This window comes from Hemitrygon akajei, chromosome 7 (assembly GCF_048418815.1).
Source record: "Hemitrygon akajei chromosome 7, sHemAka1.3, whole genome shotgun sequence".
Taxonomy (NCBI): domain Eukaryota; kingdom Metazoa; phylum Chordata; class Chondrichthyes; order Myliobatiformes; family Dasyatidae; genus Hemitrygon; species Hemitrygon akajei.
In genome coordinates, this window is record NC_133130.1 from 174,455,133 (window position 1) to 174,480,812 (window position 25,680).

A 25,680-nucleotide genomic window follows, 5' to 3' on the forward strand; every position below is an offset into this window, starting at 1 on the left:
GCATGGATGTGACTAATAATTCTAGGAAGTTTTTGTAACATTAACTATACTACATAAATGTTGTCATCACTAAACCTAAACAAAAACACTGGCCTGAGAGTCTCGCTCGTGTTCAGAAGACTGAGATCTCAGGGCTCTGGAGACGGGCGGATCGAGGGTCAGTGTCATGGCAGGAGACTCGTGTGTTATCGGGGAGGCTGGAAAATCTTTCGCCGTGAGCCGAAGACCCAAGGTCTTCGCGATCTTTGGACACAGAGCTCGAAAAAAGCCATGAAACGGACTCTTAACATCGTAAACCAACGGGTTGTTGTCATGTCTCCTGCTCGCTGTAAAAATCGGGGACACCTCCCTCCCTCTCTCAAACCTGTGGTTTGTCGAATGTTGGAGGAAATGCGAAGCCTTTGGGGTAACTTTGGTCTGTGACTTTGCTATTGCTTAGCACACGCTTGGGCTCGGTGACGGTACCGATATGCTTTTTTTTTGCTGGTGAGGGGAGGTGATGGTGAGCTTGCTGCTGCTTACCCACGGTAGGGGGAAGCTGAGGGGGACTTTGGGTTTCTCACGTTTAACTGTTCATTCTTTGGGGCACTTCTCTGTTTTCATGGATGTTTGCGAAGAAAAAGCATTTTGAGATGTATATTGTATCCCAATATGCTGGGATGCTGAAATAAAAACACCCAGCAGGTCAGGCTATCTGTGGGAAGAGAGATGGAGTCAACGTTTCAGGTCCGAGAACCTTTGTCTGAGGTTTGCAGAAGGGGTTCCATTCCAGACATTGATGCTCTCTTTCTTCCACAGATACAGTGTAGTCTACTGAGTGTTTCCGGCGCTTTTTGTTACTGTCAATACAATCTTGAGTTTAAATACATATAATTAAAATGTGGAATAAAACTCTACTAATCACAATGACAACCATGAAACTACTGGATCGTTATAAAAACATTTTGGGTTGACTAATGTACTTCAAGGAAATGTGCCATGCTTACCCACCTTGGCCCGAACGAAACTCCTGGTTTAACATCGAACTGAGGCTGAGCCTGAGGTTGTGCCGGGCTTTGTGTCTGAGGACTCACTTTCCTTCTAAATGCAATTTGCCTACTTTCATCGTTCGCATGATTTGTTTATTTTTCTCTCTCTCTTTCTCTCTGCACATAGGGTGTTTGTCCTTTTTAATAGGTTCTTTTGGGTTTCTTGTTTTGGGGCTGCCTGTAAGGAGATGAATCTCAAGGTTGTATAATGTGTACATACTTTAATAATAAATGTACTTTGAACTTTGTACGATGTGACTGGCTCTTAATTATGCACTGAAGATGGATGACATCCTGACCAGTGATGCTCATATCCAATGTAGGAGTAAAACACAAACCAAGAGGCTGCCATTTGATGTTGACCTTGGTGCACCCGTCCAGGGATAGACTGAGGGTCACTGCAAATCATACTAGTAAAGGTGGTTGAAGTCAGTTTATTGCAGATGTTAATGGTTATACTGGAACTGTCAAAACACTGTTACAAATAACACCTGCTTCTCCAAACTTGACAATGAAGGCTCAAAGTTGGATTCACGAACTGAATTTTACAACTGTTACAGTTACTAACACACAGGAGCCGTACACAACAGAACACACGAGACATTTTATTATGTACCGTAAGCATTTGTATAAATTATTATTTTTGGTGTGTGTTGCTTTAACTAGCTCTGTACCAACTGAAACACCTCTCTGGGTTTGTAACTTTTATTACCTATGTAAGATTCATCGACGTAAATGGACTTAAGTTGGAAAATTAGTATACAAACATTCACAAACACACAAAAAAATTCCCCTTCTCAGTGAGATTCTAAGCTGCAATATTAACAATATTTCTGAAAATGAAAGAAAAGTTCAGATAGTTTGAGGTGGAATATTCCTTCATGATGACTAATGTGTTTACGAAGTATGCTTGTCCCTTTATTTTGGAGCAGGCATTCCCAACCTGGGGTCTACAGACCCCTTGATTAATGGTAGGGGTCCATGGCGTAAAAAAGGTTGGAAACCCCCGTTTTAAAGGGACGGCCTGCACACTTTAAAATAAAGGGGTTAATTTCAGTACATTTATAACACAGGGACATCTGGCTCATTATATATTTGTTTGCTGATATCCCGCGTGGAATTTCAGGATTCAAGTGCATTTCTTACAATGGTAATCCTTTTCTCTATGTGAAGACCGTGACATCATTGTCCTGTGGTATAATCTGAAATAGTTTGTTAAAAGAATGTTAACAGTACCCTGTAATGTTCCTGGGGCAAACCTTCCAGGCTTACCAATTGGGAATTATTTACATGGTAAAAAATGAATTTCCAAATATATGTAGAAAGATTGGTATATTGAGTTCTAAAGATCAGTATCTATGATTCATTTCTCAACTTAATAAAATAATTTCTTCATTCATAATAACACTGGAGGTTTATGCCTGAGAGTGGCTGTTAGAAGCAAAGATCAGCTGGGGCTTGTTGTGTTCTGTGTTGTTCTGCCGAGTATCGTGGGTGTGCTAGGTTAGTGTCAGAATGTGAGGCAACACTTGCGGGCTATCCCAAGCACATCCTTAGGTGTGTTGGTTGTTAATGAAAATGACACGTTTCATTGTATGTTTTGATATACACGTGATAAATAAATCTGAATCTAAATCTCATTATGGAGCAAATTTGGGGATAAATTGGCTTTGGCGGACTTGAGTATTTTTTTATTTGTTAACAGTTATATCTGTAACAAATTTAGAAGCACACTGTCATTTTACAGTCTAAGGAGACATGTTAACTGTGGAAATTCTCAGAGGTAATGCCTACAGGAATTAATGTACCCATAGAACCATCAGAGCTCCATTCCTGCGTCAAAATTTACATCATGATTTAGACCCCGCAATTCTACAAGATCAAGGGCTTGAGTTTACTTTGAAGGAAGGTGGCTTTCAGTCAATATGAGCTTTCATTCCCATGAAATGGTTCTCCCATTGTAACAGGTGTTCTCCTGCACTCGATCAGTACTGGCACCTCGTTTATTTCTTGCATGCCAATCGCAAATTTGCCAACTGCAGTCCCAAACAAGTATCTCATTCTGGTGTTAGCAAAAATAACCTCCCAAACACAAGTAATTTATTTTTAGTACCTTTTTTTTTTAAAGACGATTTTTAAGCACATATCTGAATTCAGCATTTTTACCAGCAATTGCTGTTATGCAAGTAGAAAAAAAAAGTTTGCTTACATGACATAACTTCTTATGTTGTAGGAAATAAATACATAGACAGTATTCTTTTTGTCTTGAAGAATAAGCACAGCTTGGTATATAAATTGTTGTAAGGCTGATTTCGTATACAGGGCACTAGTCAGTTCTGCTTCCTGATGCTCGAGGACCCGACCCTAGTTTGTTTCAATGGAAAGTATTGGGGTTGGGTCGAATCATCATGATCACTGTTTTGAGGGAGTAGGCACCTCCCCTGAATTCTGCCCAGTACACGCCGTCCTGGTACTTGCTGCGATAATGTCCTCCACGGTACCAGACGCCATTCAGATTTGAATGGGCACAGGCATTGTACCACCAGCCACCTTTCTGGTAGTGCGCACAGTTCCCTGCAAAGACAATGTGTTGCATTATGATAACATCCGAAGTAGGAACAGGACTTGGCTGTGAAGTCTCTTCTACCATTCATTCATATCCTGAACTCAACTCCACTCTTTCCTACCTTCACTTCCGACAATTCACTCCATCTGAATTGGCCCTAAAAGCAGAGTTATAGAAAAAGATCCCAGGAATGAAAGGGTTAATGTCTGGGGAGATTATGATGGCTCTGGGCCTGTACTTGATGGAGGTTAGAAGAATGAGGGTGGATCTAATTTAATAACCTGTCGAATATTGAAAGGCCTAGATGGAGTGGAAATGGAGGGGATGTTTCCTATAGTGCGGGAGTCTAGGACCAGTGGGCATAGCCTCAGAATACAAGGATGTCCCTTCAGAATAGAGTCAATGAAGAATTCCTTTAGTCAGAGGGTGGCAAATCTGTGCAATTCTTTGCCACATATGGCTGTGGAGGCCAAGTCATTGGGTATAATTAAAGCGGATGTTGATAGGCTCTTATTTGGTAAGGGTGTCAAAGGTTATAGGGAGAATGGGACAGAGAGGGATAATAAATTAGCCATGATAGAATGGTGGAGATACACAATGGGCTGAATGGCCTAAGTCTGTACCTAGGTCTTATGGTCTAGCAGTGAAGCTCAGGAACGTGGGTCACTATGTTGTGCTGTGAACTAATTAAACTAGTAATTTACTGTCTAAATGTCCTTATCCCTTGACTCTCTCACATTCATGTGCTTTATATAAGAGCCTCTTAAAATCTTTTATTGTATCTGCCTCCACCACCAATTCTGGCAGCATATTCCAGGCACCCATGTTCTGTGTTTAAAAAAAATATGTATCCTACACATCTCCTTTGAAGTTACCTGGTCTCACCTTAAATGCATACTCCCTTGATTTAGACTTTGTAACACTGGGGTAAAGGATACCAGCTGTCTACATTATCTGTGTCTCTTGTAATCTTATGAATTTCTATCAGGGCTTCCCTCTGCCTTTACCTCTGCAGAGACTATAATGAAGTTTGTCTGATCTCTCCTTAGAGCAGGGGTTCCCAACCTTTCTTATGCCACTGTCCAAGACCATTAAGCAAGGGGTCCGTGAACCCCATGTTGGAAACCCCTGCCTTATAGAATAACTCTAATCCAGACAGTATCCTGGTAAACCTCTCCTATAACCCCTTGAAATTCTTCCTGTAATGGGGTGACCAGTAGTCAATGCTATATTAGTATTTTATCAGAGTCATTGAATGGACTTACATGGGAAGAATTTTGATGACCCTCTGAAGAGAAAAAAATAAACTTCTGCATGTCTTTAAGCAGATCATCTCTTAAACTGACATTTTGACGCAGAGATAGATAAGCTTTCTGCTTACCTATCAGAAACATCCCCCACAGTATCCACCCTGTCAGGTCCACTCATAATCTTGTGCTTCAATGTGTAGAATGTTTCCAGGAAGTAAACAATTGTGTATGCCTTAAATATTTCTGTTCCGTTTAAAAAAAAATACTCTCGAGCATCTCCGCCTCCACCTGCCACAAGCGGGACTTCCCGGAGGCTGAACATTTTAATTCCTGTTCCAACGTGTCGATCTCGTGCCAAGATGAGGCCACCCTCAGAGTGGAGGAGCCACACATGCTCCACCTGGGTAGCCTCCAATCTGATGCTATGAATTTCTGGTGAACAAAATCCACCCCCCCCCCCCCCCAATTCTCCCCACTCTGACCTCTTACCTCTTCTCATCTGGCTATTTCTCCCCCCAGATCCCCTTCTCCCTCTCTTTTCCCTATGGTCCACTCTCCTCTCCGATCAGATTCCTTTCTCTTCTGGAATTTTCCCCTTCATTCCCAGTCATGAAGAAGGGTCTCGGCCTGAAACTTCGACTGTCCATTCACTTCCACAGACGCTGCCTGACCTGCTGAGTTCCTCCAGCATTTTGTGTGTGTTAAGTTGTTACTTTTCAGGGTAGAAGACGTATTGTTTCCCTGGAGTCAGTGATAGATCTTGCTAAATTGTATTAGGGTTTAGGGTCGTGCTGTAGTGGAGGACTTGTGCTAGTCATATAAACATAGGCAGCCAGTGTAAGGAGGCTGACATGAGAATACAAAGTGGTCAGATCCGTGGCAAACCGGGGCGCCATGGCAACACAGTGTTTAGCACAACGCTTTACAGTGCCAGTGACCGGGGTTCAATTCCCGCTGCTGCCTGTGAGGCGTTTGTGCCACATGAGTTTGTCCGGGTGCTCCAGTTTCCTCCCACAGTCCAAAGATGTATCAGTTAGTAGGTTAATTGGTCATTGTAAATTGACCTGTGTTTATGCTGGGATTAAACTGGGGGTTGCTGGGCATTGCAGCTCAAAGGGCTGGAAGGGCCTATTCCGTACTGCATCCCAATAAGTAAATAAATAACGGATTTCAGAGTTGGCATGAATTTTGGTCTGTGAAGGTAGCAAACTTTAATGATGGTGAGAAGTTGGAAGCAGTGTTGGAACAAGGAGACCCAGTGGTCCAATTTTCATCCAACATTACGGTGTCCTAGATGGTATTGAAAGTGAGAGGGATTAAGGTGGAATTGTTGGCTTTTCGAACTTGAATACCATCAAGTGCTCTAGATATAAAATTCCTGCAGATTTCATAGCACTGCAAAGTCTGGGTTAAATCAAACCCAGATTACCGTGAGCAGCTTGGCTGAGAATGTGAAAGATGCATTGGGCTTGGTGGGAATGCTGAACAGAATTACCATAGTGATATCTGGATATCCAGGAGGTCGTTACCAGGAGCGATTCCACAAGATAGATTTGTGTGAGCGTAACGGTGAATTGGCTGAGATTTTTCATATGATGGATCTCCCACTGGTTGGACTGTGTACAGAGTCTGCAGATTAGAGCCAGACCTCTCAGCAGCGAAAATTGGAAACACTTCTGTATGTATAATGATGCTCAAAGTTTAGAACTTTCCCCTGCTAGTGACAGTTAGCACCAGATCAGTTTTAGTGTTCAACCTGAGAATGAGGATTTTGTTATTCAAAGGTATATGAGGTTAGGTTGTAGAGTCATAGAGGACTGCAGCAAAGGAACAGGCCCTTCAGCCCATCTACTCTATGACGAACTGTTATTCTGCCTAGTCTCATCAACTATAACTGCCCATGCCCCTCCCGTCCATGTACCTATCTAAATTTCTCTTGAGTGTTGAAATTACACTCGGATCCACATCTACTGCCAGCTCGCTCCACATTTTCACCACCCTCTAAGTGAAGAAGTTCCCCCTTAAATATTTCACCTTTTAACTATGACCTATGGTTTTGGTTAAGTGGTGCTGGGCTTTAATTTCTGTGCCAGTCTCCAGAGAGGGGCTTACCCTTCTGAACTAGGGGAGAGAACTGAGTTACCGCAGTGACTTTTGGCCACGGCTATGGCTCTGCCTTTACCTGTGTAGGCATCGCGGTCCCGGTCCAGTGTAGTGAACTGTTTTCCGTTGTGCCAGGTGAAGGAATCTCCAGCATTGCCATGGTAACGGCCCACCCGAAGCTTGTAGTTGTCAGACTCTGGCTCCAGCCTGAAGCTGGCGTATTCTGCAAATACCTTGCGGCCTTGCCAGTCCTCCATGGTGATAAGCAGCTTGTAATTTCCTTGGTTTGTTAGCCAGTAGATGTTTTCCAGACCCAGCCAATACTCGCCATCGATGTTTCCAAACCCTTGCTGTGATAAAGCATTGGAAAAACATGAAACTCATATAACACAAGTTCAACTTACCACTAGATGCTTATGAATAATTTTCCCCTGGGGAAGGCTGTAAACAAATAACGGAAGACAAACCTTTTATATTCCATTGCAAGAATCAGCCACTTAATAAGATAGCAGACCCGACTGCTTTTAAGTCATTTCAGTTATGTTCCAATGAGGTTTTTGAGACGACGTCACACTATATTTTACAACCCTGTATCATCTGCAGGATTCTGGCAGGGAGTTAATCTCATTCTTACATGAGATTATATGAGGAAGAATTTCTTTAGCCAGAGAGTGGTGAGTCTGTGGAATTTGTTGCCACAGGTGGCTGTGGAGGTCAAGTCATTGGGTATATTTAAGGCAGAGGTTAACAGTTTCTTGATTGTTCAGGGCATGAAGGGATGTGGGGAGAAGGATGGAGATTGGGGCTGAGAGGGAACATGGATCAGCCATGATGAAATGGTGGAGCAGAATCGATGGGCCAAATGGCCTAATTTTGTTCCTATACCTTATGGTCTTAGATACGCCTGCTCTCTCTTATTTGAATTGAGTCAGGACAGTTGCTCACTAACTCCTTCTCTCTACTCATTTATTGTACGGCCTTTTTATATTCTATGAATACATCACAAGAAAAATTAATGAAATCTTTCAGGATGAATACATTTAGTTTAACAACATCAGTGTTGTGTTTGGTATGGTAAATGCAAACAGGATATTCTTATTGAGGTTGAGGAGACTAGGAAGTAGATGCCATAGGCTTACAGGGAGGGAACCTGAGGTGGAACTTCTTCACTCAGAGGTTGATGCGAGTGTGGAACGAGCTGCCAGTAGAATTGGCAGATGCAGGTTTGATTTCAAGGTTTAAGAGAAACTTGGAGAAGTACGTGGATAGGAGGGTTTAGAAGATTGAGGGGGGATCTTATTGAAACGTATAAAATTCTAAAGGGATTGGACAGGCTAGATGCAGGAAGATTGTTTCTGATGTTGGGGAAGTCCAGAACGAGGGGCCACAGTTTAAGGATAAAGGGGAAGTCTTTTAGGACCGAGATGAGGAAAAATCTTCTTCACACAGAGAGTGGTGAATCCGTGGAATTCTCTGCCACAGGAAACAGTTGAGGCCGGTTCATTGGCTATATTTAAGAGGAAGTTAGATATGGCCCTTGTGGCTAAAGGGATCAGGGGGTATGGAGAGAAAGCAGGTACAGGGTTCTGAGTTGGATGATCAGCCATGATCATACTGAATGGCGGTGCAGGCTCGAAGGGCCGAATGGCCTACTCCTGCACCTATTTTCTATGTTTCTATGTATAGTCCAAGTCCAAGTGTGGATCGATGTTTCTAGGCAGAATAACAGTTCAGCAAGGTCTAGATGGGCCAGAAGGTTTGTTTCAGTGCCGTAGTGTCCTTGACTCTATGGTAAAGTGATGTTGGATTTACAAAGTTTGTTTTGAATAAGCAGAGTGTGCAGAATATCGTTCAAAATTAATCATTTCCGGATTCTGGGGATCAACCAACAAGGTCAGCATTTCTTGCCTAGTCCTCATGGCCCTGCTGAATCCCACTCGGAGCACTGCAGTCCTCCTGGTGAATGACCTTACAATGCCAATAGGGTAAGTCTCTAACACCATGCCACATAAGAGCTGACTTAGCCACTCGGCTAATTGAGTCTGCTCTGCCGTTCCATCATGGCTGATTTGTTATCCCTCTCAACCCCATTCTCCTGCCTACTGCCCGTAACCTCTGACACCCTTACTAATCAAGAACCTATCAAACTCCAGCGAATACAGACCCCAAGCCATCAAATGTTAACCCTTCTGTTTCCAGAATCATTCTTGTGAACCTCCTCTGGACCCTCTCCAGTGCCAGCACATTCTTTCTTAGATAAGGGCCCAAACTGCTCACAATACTACCAAGTGTGGTCTGAAATGTGTCATAAAGCTTCAGCATTATATCTTCGCTTTTATATTCTAGTGCTCTCAAAATGAATACTGACATTGTGTTTGCCTTCCTTACCACCAACTAAACCAGCAACCGGACTCAACCAGTCTGTGCATTGTATTTCCAAGTCATATTGGTATGAGAATTGGAGGGGAGCTTGGGACCAGCCCTGCCTGGTCAAGAGAGAAGCTGGGGCAGGTAAAAAGACCAACTAGTGAGAACCTATTCGCACGATTTGATCAGGTCTTTTCTGTGGATAATGGAGAAATAAAAACAGATTTATTCAGGAGATGATTGGTAAGCTTCAGCACGAGGAGACTGGCCATAATGGCTCATGGTGGCACGATGGTTGCCTTTGGGAAGGAGGTACAGGATCCTTAGGTCCCACTCCAGCAGGTTCAGGAACAGTTATCACCCTATAACCATCTGGCTCCTTAGCACGGGATAACTTCACTCATCAACACTGAACTGATCTCTGAGCACAACCTGTGAGCCCATTTTCAAGGACTGTAAAACTCATGTTCTCAGTATTATTTATATATTATTATTTTTCACATTTGCACAGTTGTCTTCTTTTACACAATTCATTGTTTGGTACTTTGTGAGAAGTTTTTCATTGATTCTATTGTATTTCTTGGTTCTACTGTGAATGCTCACTAGAAAATAAATTTTGGGGTAGTATATAATTGACATATACGTACTCTAATAATAAATGTACTTTGAACTTTGATACCTCAAGTCATTTGTGGTGTTTACAGTGTAGCCCTTGGGCTGGGAGTAGGGGAGATCCTTCAATAATTTGTGTGAGCAGTGTGTTGATCTTGGTGGGACTGTTGACCAGATGGACCACAATGATATCTGGACTCCAGAATGTAGCTACCAGGAGTGATTCCACAAATTAGATTTGTGTGCTGTGGAAGTTAAAGGGTGAATTGCAGGCTCGTGAGCCAAGTGCCATGGCATTTTTCCACTGTGCACGAAGCAAAAGATTAATTCCTTTAATTTAAGCCCATGCTAAATCGGAAACACAATAAATAATGGTGTGATAAGAACTTGTGTTAGAGAGAAATTTGCAGGCTTGAGTTCATCCTGAAATTGTGTAGACTCCCCTCAAATGATCCTAAAGTGTGTTGGTTCATTGCTGATCTGATCTTTGGCTTCAAGCCTGATCTCCTGTTTGGTATAAGTAACTGTTAAATAGAATCACAAAATACAGCAGGAAACCATCCCATCCCTTTATTCCCAAACCAACTTTTATAGAGCTCCATGGGAAATTCCTTTTGATGTCATAATACCAAAACCTCCCTGTCTCTCAGCCCTGAATACTTGGCCTCTCTACACTCTCTGTAATTTTCAAATCCTTCTGTTGAGCCACAATTTTGTACTTTTCCACTGGTGCCCCTTAGAGTACAGCACCTTGATTGATGAAATCCCAACTGGCTAGTCTACCCATTGGATTAGGGTGCTAATGTTTCTTTCTTTCTGTAGAATGAAGATGGTTTTTATTTAGAGGTGCAGGATGACAGGCTGTACTGGCCCAATGAACCTACACTGCCCAACTTCACCCATATGACCAATTAACCTACTGACCCGTACATGCTTGGGAAGTGGGAGGAAGCTGGACAGATCATACATACTCCTTATAGGCAGCAGTGGGAATTGAACCCAGATTGCTGGCAATGTAACAGCAATGTACTAACTAAGATATCAACCTTGAACCTTGAACATCAGGATGGCTGATTTCCATAACTATGGGTTTTTTGCAGCCCATATTGGGACCATCGTCATATTTCTGCTCCCCGAGAGCATGCTCTCCCCCTACCTCATCCCGTTCTATAAACCCCTCCACCTATTTCTTGCCCCTCAAGATGAATAGCCTGTCCTCGATCTTTTACCAAAGGCAGCAGTACGGTGGCGCGACACGAGCTGGCTGACCTTGTAGGTCTCCCAGTTGCGGAAGAAGTTGACCGAGCCATCCAGGCGCCTTTGAATGACGGTCCAGCCGCCGGGGTCATGGGTTTGGTCGCACCAGACCTGCATGAGACGGTTTTTGTTCTCGGGTTTCAGCAAGTATATTCCACTGATTTTGCTGCCAGCCTCTGCTGCATCCATACAATCCTTCCACGGTCCTGGAGAACAAGGAGCACAAGGCACGTTAAATTTTTACAGAGATAATAGAGCATTTGCCACTTGCCAGTGCAGTCCGTACTTGCAGTGCCCAATAGGAGCAGAATCAGCCCATTAAATCGTCTCTATTATTCGATTGTGGCTGATTTATTATCCCTCAGCCCCATTCTCCCTACCTTCCTCCGGTATACTCTGACACCCTTTACTAATCATGAACCTGTCAACCTCTGCTTTAATTATAGACCACAAGGAGCCTTGAGGTATATTTGCTTACAGGTAGCTACAAAGTAAGAAACCCGAAAGAACCCGATTAAGGAGACAAAAAAATAAAAGACCAACACCCAATGCGCAAGAGAAAGAAAAAAAAACACTAATCGTGTAAACTATTTAAGTGATCAACAATATTCCAAACTAAATTGAGTCATTCTCCGGCCTTCTCCCTGTAACACTTGGGTCCCTTACTCAGGGTTGTATACTGCATACATACTTCGATAATAAATGTACTTTGAATCTTTGAATCAAGAAGCTATCAGCCTCCACTTTAAATATACCCAATGACTTGGCCTCCACAGCTGTCTGTGGTAATGAATTCCACAGTTTCACCACCCTCTGACTAAAGAAATTCCTCAACATCGTTGTTCTAATTTCCTACAGTCCCATTTTAATTATGTTCTCCTAATGGTCACTTTGCTAATTTGATCACACACAGATTACAACCCTTGCTGAGAATATATTCTGACGATTCTCCTGTAGCCAGAGCACTCTGACGCATGGTGTAGGTAGGGTACAGCACAGAAGAAAGGCCCTTTGGTCCAACTCGTCCATGCTGACCAGATTGTCTACCTGAGCTCAGCCCTCTCACCCCAATTCCTTCCTATCCATTAACCGATCTAAATGTCTTTTAAGCATTGTTAATCGCATCAGTCTCTACCATATGTCTTCTGGTAGCCCGTTCCAAATACACACCATCTCCGTGTGGGATAAAAACCTTGCCCCTCAGGTCCCATTTAAATTCTTCCCTTCTCGCAATGTCCCCTAGTTTCAGAGACACAAGAAATTCTGCATGTGTTGGAACACACCTGCATAATGCTGGTGGGAACTCAATAGGTCAGGAAGCATCTCTATGGAAGGAAATGAACAGTTGATGATTCAGGCCGAGACCCTTCATCAGGATTAGACTTCATCAAGAAGTCCACTTATTCCTCTCTTCATTTCCCTCACCTACCTTTCCCCTCGACCTGATTTTACCTATTACCTGTCAGCTTGTACTCCTTCCCAACCACCCACCTTATTCTGGCCTTCCTTTTTCATTCTAATAAGATATAGGAGCAGAATTAGGCCACTTGGCCCATCGAGTCTGCTCTGCCATTTCATCATGCTGATCCAATTTTCCTCTCAGCCTCAGTCTCCTGCCTTCTCCCTCTATCTCTTCATGCCCTGACCAATCAAGAATCTATCAAACTCTGCCTTAAATATAAAGACTTGGCCTCCACAGCTGTCTGTGCAAAGAATTCCACAGATTCACCACACTCTGGCTAAAAAAATTCCTCCTCATCTCTGTTCTAAAAAGACATCCCACTATTCTGAGACTGTGTCCTCTGGTCTTGGACTCTCCTGTCATAAGAAACATCCTCTCCACATCCACTCTATCAAGGCCTTTCACCATTCAATAGGTTTCAATTAGGTCACCCCCTCATTCTTCTGAATTCCGGTGAATACAGGCCCAGAGCCCTGAAAAACACTCCTTTCATATGACAAACCATTCAGTCCTGGAATCATTTATGTGAACCTCCTTTGAACCCTCTCCAGTTTCAGCACATCCTTTCTAAGATAAGGGGCCCAGAACTGTTCACAATACTCCAAGTGAGGCCTCACCAGTACTTTATAAACTCTCAACATTACATCCCTGCTCTTGTATTCTGGTCCTCTTGAATTGAATGCTAACATGGCATTTGCCTTTCTCACCACAGACTTAACCTTTAGGGAATCTTGCACAGGGACTCCCGGGTCCCTTTGCACCTCAGTTTTTTGTATTTTCTCTCCATTTAGAAAATAGTCAACCCTTTAATTTCTGTAGCCTTTCTACTTCCTCAAAGCTAACTACCCCGCCACCTATCTTCGTATCATATGCAAACTTTGCAACAAAGCCATCAATTCCATCATCCAAATCATCAACATATAACGTAAAAAGAATTGGTCCCAACACAGACCCCTGAGGAACACCACTAGTCACTGGCAGCCAACCAGAAAAGGCCCCCTTTATTCCCACTCTTTGCCTCCTGCCAATCAGTTACTGCTTTATCCATACTCGAATCTTTCCTGTAATACCACAGACTTGTAGCTTGTTAAGCAGCCTCATGTGTGGCAGCTTGTCAGAGGGCTTCTGAAAATCCAAGTGCACAACATCAACTAATTCTCCTTTGTCTATCCTACTTGTTATTTCTTCAAAGAATTCCAACAGGTTTGTCAGGCAGGATTTTCCCTTGCGGACTGCAGCCCAAGTACCCTGAGTTCTCATTCTTAATAATGAACACCTACATCTTCCCAACCACAGAGGTAGACTATCTGGCCTATAGTTTCCTTTCTTCTGCCTGTCTCCCTTCTTGAAGAGTGGAGTGACATTTGCAATTTTCCAGTCTTCCAGAACTGAGTGGTTCTTGAAAGATCACGCCCGACGCCTCCACAATCTCATCGGCCACCTCTTTCAGAACCCTGGGGTGTACATCATCTGGTCCAGGTGACTTATTTATCTTCAGACCGTTCAGCTTCCCAAGAACCTTCTCTCCAGTTATGGTAACTTCACACACTTCATGCTCACGACACCTGGAACTTCCACCATACTGCTCGTGTCTTCCACAGTGAAGACTGACGCAAAATACTTATTCCATTCATCGCCATTTCATAGTCCCCCATTACTACCTCTCCAGCATAATTTTCCAGTGGTCCAATATCTACACTCACCTCTCTTTTACACTTTACGTATCTGAAGAAATTTTTGGTATCCTCTTTAATATTATTAGCTAACTTCCTTTCGTATTCTGCCTTCAGTTGCCTTCTGTTGATTTTTAAAATCTTTCCAGTCCTTTAATTTCCCACTAATTTTGCTCTATACGGACTCTCCTCAGTCACTTACACTCCAGGGGAATGAGACCCAGCCTGTCCAGTCACTGCTTGTAACTCACATCCTCCAGTCCGGGTAGTAGCCTTGTGAATGTTACATCGGGTGATTCAAATCTTACTTTGCCTCTAGAACTTGTCTGTGTTGCTTAGTGAACTGAGTTACAGGAAAGGAGCTTTACTCAGAATTCAGGGGGATCATGCCTGTGAGTTAGGCCCAGTTCCCCTTTTTATAACTCCTCCCTCTTGGTAGTGGGCTTGCAAATCCAGATTTTCTTTCCTGAATAATCGAAATCAAGCGATCCAAATTTAGCAGAACTAACGGTGTGTAGTTGTAGTGCCAGCTCTCCGGCAACGCAGACTGAGGCAGTACCGGTATCAAAGTAATTCATTCATGGTCACTCATTCCAGCCCACACCTTGCAGTAGCGAAACTGACTTTGTGTGGCCAAGCACAGTGGCAGGAACGTTGCTCACTGACCTCAACTGTTGAATGGAATCAAATGTTTTTGGGCTCCATTCCTGATTCTTGGCATCCTGACAGCTCTTGCACCCTTGATTAAAAGTATCAGACATTAAGCTTCATGGAGGCAGTTAATATATAGTTAATATGTTTACAGGGCACCAGAGTTCATGAGATGTTTATTCATTGTTGTGAACTTCCATCCTCTGTCTGTCTCTCTTTCCCTCTCTGACTGTCTGTCTGTCTGTCTCTCTCTCTCTGTGACTATCTCTTTATGTCTCTGTTTGTCTTTGTCTCTCTCTTTCTCTGTCTGCCAGTCTATCTGCATTTGACTCTCTGTCTCTGTGTCTTTCTGTATGTCTCTGTCTCTCTCAGACTCTGTTGGTCTGTCTTTGTCTCTGTCAGCCTCTCACTCACTCACTCACTCTCTCTCTCTCTCTCTCTCTCTCTCTCTCTCTCTCTCTATGTTTCTATCTATCTCTCTCAGTCTCTGTCAGTCTGTCTGTCTTTATCTGCTTGCCTCTGTCTCTCACTCATCCCTTCTCCCTACCACCAAATGTCGGCCACAATGTCCTCGGTGGAAAGTGTGGGTTTCAAATCCTGTTGAAACCAAACCGGCACAGGCGAGATGAGTCGAGTCAAAGGCTGGATGTGCCACATGGGCAGCTTTGCATTAATCCCCTGGGGCTGCTTGAAATTGCTCCCAGTTTCTGGTAGACAGAGTGGCTTTCAGTTAAAAATACTGTACTAAGTTTTCATATGCAGAACTTCTATTTTGTAGAGAAGGTATTCTCTTGCCAGTTAAACCTACATGATTCAACACTCGTAAATGTAATGAGGCTGAGCAGCCAGGCTCACTGTGGGGAAATGGGAAAGTCCTTGCTAGTGGCTTGAGTTGCTTAGAGTAGATGGGCAGTTATTCTGAGACCAGTTTAACCAGGGAGCATGGACTTCCATGAGATCAAATCGCTAAAGGGTGACTGGAGGGAAAATGAATTTCCATCAGACCATAATCGATTGGAGCAGAATTTGACCACTGAGGCTGCTTCTCCATTCAATCAGGGTGTTTCCTTTCCTCAACCCTATTCTGCCACCTGCACCTGATAACCCTCAACACCCCCTCCACCCCACCAATCAAAAGTCCATCAGGCTCTGCCTTAAATATAACCTGTCATGTGGCCTTCACACCCAACCCTGGCAACCAGTTCCACAGATACACCGCCCTCTGGCTGAAGGGATTAATCTCAGTTTTAAAGGGATGTCAAACACGAGGAAATCTGCAGATGCTGGAAATTCAAACAACAACACACACAAAATGCTGGTAGAACACAGCAGGCTAGGCAGCATCTATAGGGAAAAGCGATGTCGACGTTTCGGTTCGAGACCCTTCGTCAGGACTAACCGAAAGGAAAGATAGTAAGAGATTTGAAAGTAGAGGGGGGAGGGGGAAATGCAAAATGATAGGAGTAGACCGGAGGGGGTGGGATGAAGCTAAGAGCTGGAAAGGTGATTGGCAAAAGTGATACAGAGCTGGAGAAGGGAAAGGATCATGGGACGGGAGGCCTCAGGAGAAAGAAAGGAGCGGGGGGGGAGCACCAGTGGGAGATGGAGAACAGGCAAAAAACTAAATATGTCAGGGATGGGGTAAGAAGGGGAGGAGGGGCATTAACGGAAGTTAGAGAAGTCAATGTTCATGCCATCAGGTTGGAGGCTACCCAGCAGGTATATAAGGTGTTGTTCCTCCAACCTGAGTTTGGATTCATTTTGACAATAGAGGAGGCCATGGATACATTTTGACAATAGAGGGATGTCCCTTTATTTGAGGATGCCCTCAAACCCTAGGTTCTCTTACTAATGGAAATATCCTCTCCATGTCTACTCTATCCAGGCCTTTAGATTTCAGTGACTTCCCCTTCATCCTTTTTCAGTCCATCAAGTATAGGCTCAGAGCAATCAAATTCCTCTTTCAATAAGTCTTTCATTCCCAAGATAATTTTGGTGAACCCCCTCTGGGCCAGCACATCTTTCCTTAGATGCAGAGCCAAACATTGCCCATACGAGGGGTGACTGATAAGTTTGTGGCCCAAGGTAGAGGGAGTCAATTTTAGAAAACCTACCACATTTATTTTTCAACATAGTCCCCTCCAACATTTACACACTCAGTCCAGCGGTCATGAAGCATACGGATCTTGGACGTCCAGAAAGTGTCCACGGCAGGGGTGATTGATAAGTTTGTGGCCTAAAGTAGAAGGAGATGAGTTACACGCACATGCAGGTCAACTCTTTGAGTGATTATGCAGAAAGTTTCAAGTTAATAACTCATCTCCTTCTACTTAAGGCCACATATTTATCAATCACCCTGATGGGTTATTACTTGAAACTTTCTGCATAATCACTCAAAGAGTTGAACTGCATGTGCACGTAACGAGAGCTGTATAACTCATCTCCTTCTACCTTAGGCCACAAACTTATCAATCACCCCTGCCGTGGACACTTTCTGGACGTCCAAGATCCGTATGCTCCACGACCGCTGGACTGAGTGTGTAAATGTAGGAAGGGACTATGTTGAAAAATAAATGTGCCAGGTTTTCTAAAATTGACTCCTTCTACCTTAGGCCACAAACATATCAATCACCCCTCGTAATGTTCCAAACATGTTCTGACAAATGCATTTATTTTCATTAATTAAAAATTAAACCTAGGAATCAGAAGTACAAAAACATCAATAATCCCTCTGGTCTCAGCCCAGTACATGATGGGCTGAGTGGTCTTTCCACCACTGGTGGTATCTACATGAGGTACTGCCTCAGGAAGGCAACATCTGTCATCAGAGATCCTCACCATGCTACCTTCTCACAGCTCCCAACCAGCAGGAGGTGCAGAGGCCTGAAGTCTGGAGCACCTGGAGAAAATCTACTTAGTCACAGAGAAAAGGTATAAACTCGTTACAGACAGCAGTGGAAACTGAACCCGGGTCGCTGGTGCTGTAATAGTGTTACGCTAACCGCTACACTATTGTGTTGTGATTTTTATCTGTGGAATACCATTTATGTCGATGTCCACTCAAGGACAGAGGTGAAGTGATCTGCAGCACCTTCAAACATTAATGACATGCAAGGATGCACGAGACTGCCAGTAGCAAAAAAAAATGCACTATTTAGAATAATCCCACACATATTATCGTTCTTTGATTCCTCTCCATGTATAACATGCGTTCAAAGCATCTCAGAACAGCAGCTGGAAACGCTGCTACTTTTACTGATTTAATCAGGATTGTAATAGCGGGTCTGCTGCAATATAATTCAAGTCAGCTGTCGATCTGGACTAAATACCAGTGAACAGTTTCCCTAGGAATGCTGAACAGTTTCCTTCCCTAATCTCAGCTCTTACAATAGCACCAGATGGCTTTCAGAACTTTGTTTTTTACAAAAGACTATTCTGGTTTCCAAAAGCAAATGATTGGTGTCTGCTCTTGTAAAGTCCTTGTCGCTCCACTCGTGAGATCTCATAGTGCGTGGTCTCAGGATGTCAGAATCTGCTCCTCTTTACTGCCCAGCTGTTCTGTGGTAAACAGTCATTCTGCCAAACACTCGGAAATGCTCCTTCACAGCATAGTTATTTTAAAGTGAGAGATGTTATAGGAGCTTTGAATGAGCTAAATGTTTGATAGAGTGGTCAACACAAAATCAAATAAAATTACCAAGGCTATTTAATTTCCCCTCAGCCATCATTTGTGAATAATGATCTTCACACTGTTCCGCTGCTTAGCCACAAATCTAAGACCAGAGGGCACAGCTTCAGAGGAGTGGAGTGTCCTTTTAAGATGGGGATAATTACTTTAGCCAGAAAGTGGTGGAACTGTGGAATTTATTACCAAAGTTGGATGTGGAGGCAACGTCATTGGGTGATAGATTCTTGATTAATCAGGGCATGAAGGGATACGGGGAGAAGGCAGGAGATTGGGGCTGAGAGGGAAAATGGATCAGCCACGATGAAATGGCGGAGCAGACTCGATGGGCCGAACGGCCTAAATCTGATCCTATAAGTTATGGACTTATGAAACAGTTAATTTCTGAATCGCTTCTCAACAAAACCCAAAACAAGTTAGCACTTATGAAGTGGCACAAATGAGATGCTGAAGGAAATAAATGTCAAGCAGCACTTGTGGACGGAAATGGAGAGTCAACGTTTTGGTCCAGGTGAAGTTCAAAGTAATTTTATGATCAAAGTAGGTAAATGTTACTATTTGCTACCCTGAGATTCATTTTCCTGCAGGCATTTACAGGAAAAATAAATAAATACAGTAGAATTTATATAGAAAACTATGTACAAACAAAGACTGACTAACAATCAGTGTGCAACCGAAGACCTGCAGCTGTATGTAGTGAATAATACAGATGACATAGGCATCCTGCAGGCAGCAGACAGATAAATTTTTACATATATCTTCATTTGTGTACACATTTGTGGCTACTTTATTAGATGGACCTGTAAGCCTGCTCGTTAATTCAAATATCTAATCAGCCAATCATGTGACAGCAACTCAATGTATAACAGCATGCAGACATAGTCAAAAAATTCAGTTGTTGTTAAGATCGAACATCAGAATGGGGAAGAAATGGCAGACTTTGACTGTGGAATGATTGTTGGTGCCAGATGGGGTGGTTTGAGTATCCCAGAAGCTGCTGATTTCCTGGGATTTTCATGCACTATCATGTAGAGTGTACAGAGATTGGTGTGAAAAATGAAAAGCATCCAGCGAACGGCAGTTCTGTGGGTGGAAAGGACTTGTTAATGACAGCAGTCAGAGAAGAATGGCCAGACTGGTTCAAGCTGATTACAGTAGCTGAAACGACGGGCAGCACTGTAGCATAGTGGTTAGCTCAACACTTTACAGTACCACAACTTAGGATCAATTCCCACCACTACCTTAAAGACTCTTGTACATTCTTCATGACCACAAGCGTTTCTTCAGGGTGGTCCGCTTTCCTCTCAAGTCCAAAGATGTACTGGTTGGTAGGTTAATTGTCATAGTAAGTTGTCCCGTGATTAGGCTCAGACTAAATGGAGGGGATTGCTGGGCAGCATGGCTCAAAGGGCCGGAAGGGCCTATTCCGTGCTGTATCTCAATAAATAACTAGATAACCAGACGTCACAATAGTGGTGTGCGGAAGTGCATCTCTGAACACACATCTTTTACCTTGAACACCAGAAAATCTGCAGATGCTGGAAATCCAAGCAACACACACAAAATGCTGGAGGAACTCAGCAGGCCAGGTAGCATCAATAGAAAAGAGAAAATAGTCGATGTTTTGGGCTTGATGAAGGGTCTCAGCCCGAAGTGTTGACTTATTTACTCTTTTCCATAAATGTTGGCTGGCCTGCTGAGTTCCTTCGGTATTTTGTGTGTGTTCCTTGTTTTACCTTGAAGTGGATGGGCTACAGCAGCAGAAGACCATACCAGGTTCTACTCCTGCAGCTAATTAAGTGGCCATTGCGTGTACGTAGGTATCTATCGTTTACATTGAAATATGTATTTGCAAATCCAAGACCAATGTTAAAAGGCATTTAAACCTTTTGACATTAGGGCTTCAGTCCTTCCCAGTACAGTTCTGCACAAATTAGCCTGCCTATCTACTGAATGTCTGATACCCTCCCCCAGGAGAAGCACCAGTCTCCAGCTATTACGACTCTATGCGCCAGGATTATTCTTGGCCTGTTTCCAAATTGTACCTTCTCCCAGTCCCGAAACAAAGCCAAGAACACTTCCATGTGCAGTGCTCTGAGTATTACAAAGGAAAACCAGGGCAGTTGAGTTGGATATTAAAGTTCAGTCCACAGAGGTACCTCATATTCCCATATTCCAGAGAACAAGCTGTCTACTGTGTCAAGAACTATCCTCACAATTGCTCTTCTTGAGCAGGTGTGAAAATACTTGATCTGGCTTTGTGGGAGAATACATTAAATCTTTGCTCCTGCATTTAGAAATAGTGTTTCACTGCTGGGTCAGAACATAAAAATACAATGAGACATTATATATCCCATCAATCCCACTCTCCTGTTTAAAAGTGATCATGGATAATGCTGCATCTCCAGTCCTCTTCCTTGTCCAATCCCTTGATTCCATTTGTGCTCAAAACTCTACCAATCCCAGTTATCAATACCATTCCCACTCCAGGGCTACATGGTTTCATAAGATTCAAAATTGTTTAAGGTCTTCCCCATACTCACGTGTAAAGGAGAACAAATTAATTGTTACTCCGGATCTCACAAAATAACTGATCACATTTACAAGGGGTGCTCACACAAGAAATCAGAATCCATCATCAAGGACCTGCATCATCCAGACCATATTCTCTTCTCACTACTGTACTACCGTCGGGCAAGATCCCACACCGCCAGGTTCAGGAACAGGTATTACCCTTCTGAACCAGTGTGGATAACTCCACTCACCTCAACACTGAAAAGATTCCACAGCCTACAAGCTCGCTTTCAAGTATTTTACAACTCATGTTCTCAGTATTATTTATTTATTTGTTTGTTTATTTATTTGCACAAGTTTTCTTCCTCTGCATGTTGGTTGTTTTTGTTTATGTATAGTCTTTTTCAATAAAATCTATTTCTTTATTTACCTGTAAACACCTGCAAGAAAATGGATCTCAGGGTAGAATATAGTGACATACGTACTTCCATAATAAATCTACTTTGACTTGTGACTTTGAGAGAAGCATGAGGTGATTTATTAAGGTCTTAGTTGGTAGTTTATATTTTGTGCTGAGTCGGCCTTCACATGGCCAAACGATAAAAAATGGCTGCAAGGGGGCAGACCTCCAGTGGCCTGTGTTGACCTCTAGGTCTCTCACATGGCCATTCTAAGCTTGGGAATTGTGGCTCGGGAGGTGACGTGGTTCTTCTCGCCGCTGACAGTGAGCGTCAGCACCTGTTGGTGTGTTGTGTGTTCCAGTTGCTGAGAGGAGCTACTCCTTTGTGTGACATCAACGGTAATGAGCCAAATCTCTACAGATGTGCAATAAGGAGCATTCTGACTGGTTGCATCACTGTCTGTATGGAGGGGCCACCGCACCGTATAGGACAATGCTGCAGAAAGCTGTAAACTCAGCTAGCTCCATCATGGGCACTAGCCTCCAAACCACCGAGGACATCTTCAAAAGGTAATGAATGCTTCAGGAAGGCCCTCGCCTCATTACTGTCATCGGGGAAGAGGCACAGGAGCCTGAAGACACACACTCAATGTTTTAGGAACAGCCTCTTCACCTCCACTGTTAGATTTCTGAATGGACAATAAACCAATGAAGACAACCTCATTATTTTTGCTTTCTTTTTGCACGACTTATTATATTTTATATATGTAACCAGGTGACTGCTGAATATAATTTTTTATTGTTAAAGTGCACTTATGTATTCACCTTGGTAATGCTAAAATATCTGCCTGTGCCTTTAAGAGAAAATGGTGATGTCATTTTGCATGGGTGGAATAGAATGAAGAGTTGCCATGTTCTAGAAAGGACGATATTTGAATGCTTCACCCAGGTCTGGTGAGGAAAGATTTTGGCGAGTAGAATTGATCAACGCTGGAATAGCGAGCTTGTGAAGTTCCTTAATCGGCCTACTAGCGTGAGCGAGGAGAACTCATTTCAAGGTCTAGCCTATATGTGTTTGGAAGTTAAGCATGTGTGTGCCAAATAATTGCCACTACCGTATTGGTTTTGTGTATTTTGTTTCAGTTATTTTCATACTGCATGCGTAACAAGGGTGTGATCCGAAGTTAAACCGAGATTGTAATAGCGGGAACTGTTTTTAAAAAATTCGTTTTGTTGCTTTTATATTGATACCCCTTTCTGCAATAAAACATCTAAAACGGGTAAAGGAGTTTAAGACCCGAGGAAGTATTCGTTGTCCTGCGGGTGTATTTTTCCTGAGGCTGCATATCAACTATGAGGGAATGGCGGAGCAGACTCTATGGGCCAAATGGACTAATACTGCTCCTAAGTATTATGGCCTTATGGTCTTTATACCAGGATGTTGAAGCTTTGTGGTTGAAAGTCGAAGGTCAATGCAAGTGAACTCTTGGAGAAGGGAGGAAGTTAGTTATTTCAGTCGAAATGCTGCAGGAAACCGGTAGCTATTGTCCGCATCTCAGTGGGAGAGTAGTTTTCACAGGAATCTGGCGTTATTAAAAGTTTCCTTTTTGTTTTGGATTTCATGGGGTTTGGTTTTGATGGAGAGCAAGAGTGACCGTGTCTGTGTGGATTAAAGAATCTGACGCAACTTGTATTTGGTATAACTCAGACAAATGGCTTTGTTTAAATGTAAACAGTTACTAAGACGGGAGTGATTTCAGTGTACTGAGTGCTGAATGTGTTCTGGCATCACTCAACACTCAAGCATGTCCTTAGACACCACATCCTTCATGTGAAATAGAACAACCACTGGAATCTTTCTACCGATTCCCAGCGGACACATAGTGGACGACAGGTTATGACTTAAATATTAAAAACAACTCCATTATATGAAATGAAAGGGTAGTGTCATGGTTGTATGTCCTCTCCTCTGCCATCCGGTTTCTGAATGGACATTGAACCCATCAACACTACCTCTCTACTATTATTTCCATTTTTGCACTATTTATTTAACTATACTTACTGTAATTCACAGGTTTTCCATTGTACTGCTGCTGTAAGGACAACAAATTTCACGATATATGCCAGTGATATTAAACATGATTCTGATTCTGACTCTGTGATGTTTTCAAATGCAAGAAATCCAGGTCAATAACCCAGCATTAAGGGCACTCATTACTACTAACAAGATGTTTCCTTGGGGAAAAAACAGCATGTTGGGGCAAGGGTTACCATTTTCCTATTAGTAATTGCCAGCAATTCAATAGTTGCATAAAACATTGCTTCCTTTACCCTAGGGAGTCACATCTCCCCAAGTGCATTATAAGCAAGAAAGTCTACTTCTTTTTAATTACTTGTACATTATTCTTTATCATTTAGGATGTTTGCTTGAACACAATGTGATGCATTCGGAGATATTAACGATCAAGAATGAGCCATTCAGCCTTTTGAACTGTTTTGCTATTCAGTAAGATCAGGAGCTCCCAACTTCTTTTAATGCCATGGACTCCTACCATTAACTGAGTGGTCTGTGACCCCAAGTTCTGAACCCCTGGATAAGATGATAGCTGATTCTGAAGCCTCCCCGCCCAAGTGTTTCTGCTATCTATGTGCTTGACAGCACAGCTCTCTGGAATTCCAAATGTTTTCAACTCTCTTGAGAAAAGAAATTCCTTCTCTCAGTCCTAAAGGTTCAGCTCCTCACCCTGGACATGTGATAAATAAAGCTAATCTTTAAATGAGACTAAACTCCAAGTTCAAGACTTGTCCAGCTTTAATAAATGTTGCAACATGTCATTAAATGAATCTGTTCTGCACTGTGTGATTAAATATTGGTGCCTTCCCCCAGATCTCTGACGGATTCACTTCAGCCAAATACTGGAGGACGTAACTTTAAAGAGTGCTGGTTAGGGGTGTCATGGCAACAAGGCAAATGGTCCCAAGTTTAAATCTGGCTGGCTGCTTGCACACTTTCCATTTGTGCAGGGGCGGAGCATGGAGCCTCATAAAAAATAGTCAAATGCTACGGAGAGTGAGGGGGGAAATTTAAAGGAAATAAACGGGCAAGTTTTTTTTACACCGAGTTGTGGGTCTCTGGAGTATACAGCCAGGCCGAAGGCGGAAGCAAATATGACAGTGGCATTTGGGAGAATCAGACTGAAGATCACTGACATATGTCGTGAAATTTGTTGTTTTACAGCAGCGGTACAGTGTAATTTGTGACGCTTTTTCGTACACTGGCCATGGACTTCTGAGGCCGAGAGAGTTGAACTGCCCCAGTGCAATGGTTTTTCCACTTTAAAAACTCCCCGGCACAGGTTTCCTGTCATGGTCGGACATGATGGACAACTACCACCACCACGGTGCAACACATAAAAGATACTATAAATTATAATAAGAACCACAGAATGTAGAATAGTACCGCACAGGAACAAGCTCTTCGGCTCAGGGCTGGGTGTATCTGCACCTGCGCCGACCCCCGCCCCTCGTACTCCTTCTCTGCCGCCTGTCCCACACCCCTCCCTTGCCATTCACAGTATCCTTTGCTCCCGCCAGATGTACAAACTCGCTCTCTGCTCCACATTGACAAATACAGTTCTGTGCAAAATACTTAGCTAGCACCCTAGCGATATATACTGTATGTGCCTAAGACTTTTACATGTGATTAATAAATCTAAGATAATCCAATCTAATTTATTATAATGCGGGCTAACTGTTGGGCACCAGCTGTCACCCCGGCTTCACAGAGCAGGAACTTGACTGAGTAGCAAAGATAAAGGTTATACGGACGTTGGTGGTCACATAAACGTGCCACCCAGAATGCAAACAACAAACTTAACTGTATGTTTACCTGTACGTGTGATGAATCTGAATAAGACCACAAGACATAAGAGGAAAATTAGGCCATTCAGCCCATCGTCTGCTCCACCATTCCATCATGGCTGATTTACTATCCCTCTCAACCCCATTCTCCTGCCTTCTCCTCGTAACCTTTGACACACTGACTGATCAAGAAGCTGTCAACCTCCACTTTAAATATACTCAGTGATATTGCCTCTATAGCCGTCTGTGGA

General features: G+C 43.1%; 2 protein-coding genes across 6 annotated transcripts in view; one reads left to right on the forward strand and one right to left on the reverse strand.

Moving 5' to 3' along the window:
• ralgps1 (Ral GEF with PH domain and SH3 binding motif 1) overlaps window positions 1–25,680 on the forward strand; it is a 726,899-nt gene that overhangs the window by 340,265 nt on the left and 360,954 nt on the right. The gene's annotated exons all lie outside the window — the stretch shown is intronic.
• Window positions 1,447–25,680, reverse strand: part of angptl2b (angiopoietin-like 2b) — a 48,728-nt gene continuing 24,494 nt past the window's right edge. The window contains exons 3-5 of the mRNA XM_073052639.1: window positions 11,196–11,389; window positions 7,027–7,297; window positions 1,447–3,602 (exon numbers count right to left, since the gene is read on the reverse strand). Of these exons, the coding sequence (XP_072908740.1) occupies window positions 3,403–3,602; window positions 7,027–7,297; window positions 11,196–11,389 (665 nt within the window). The 3' untranslated portion in view covers window positions 1,447–3,402. The remainder of the gene's footprint in view (window positions 3,603–7,026; window positions 7,298–11,195; window positions 11,390–25,680) is intronic.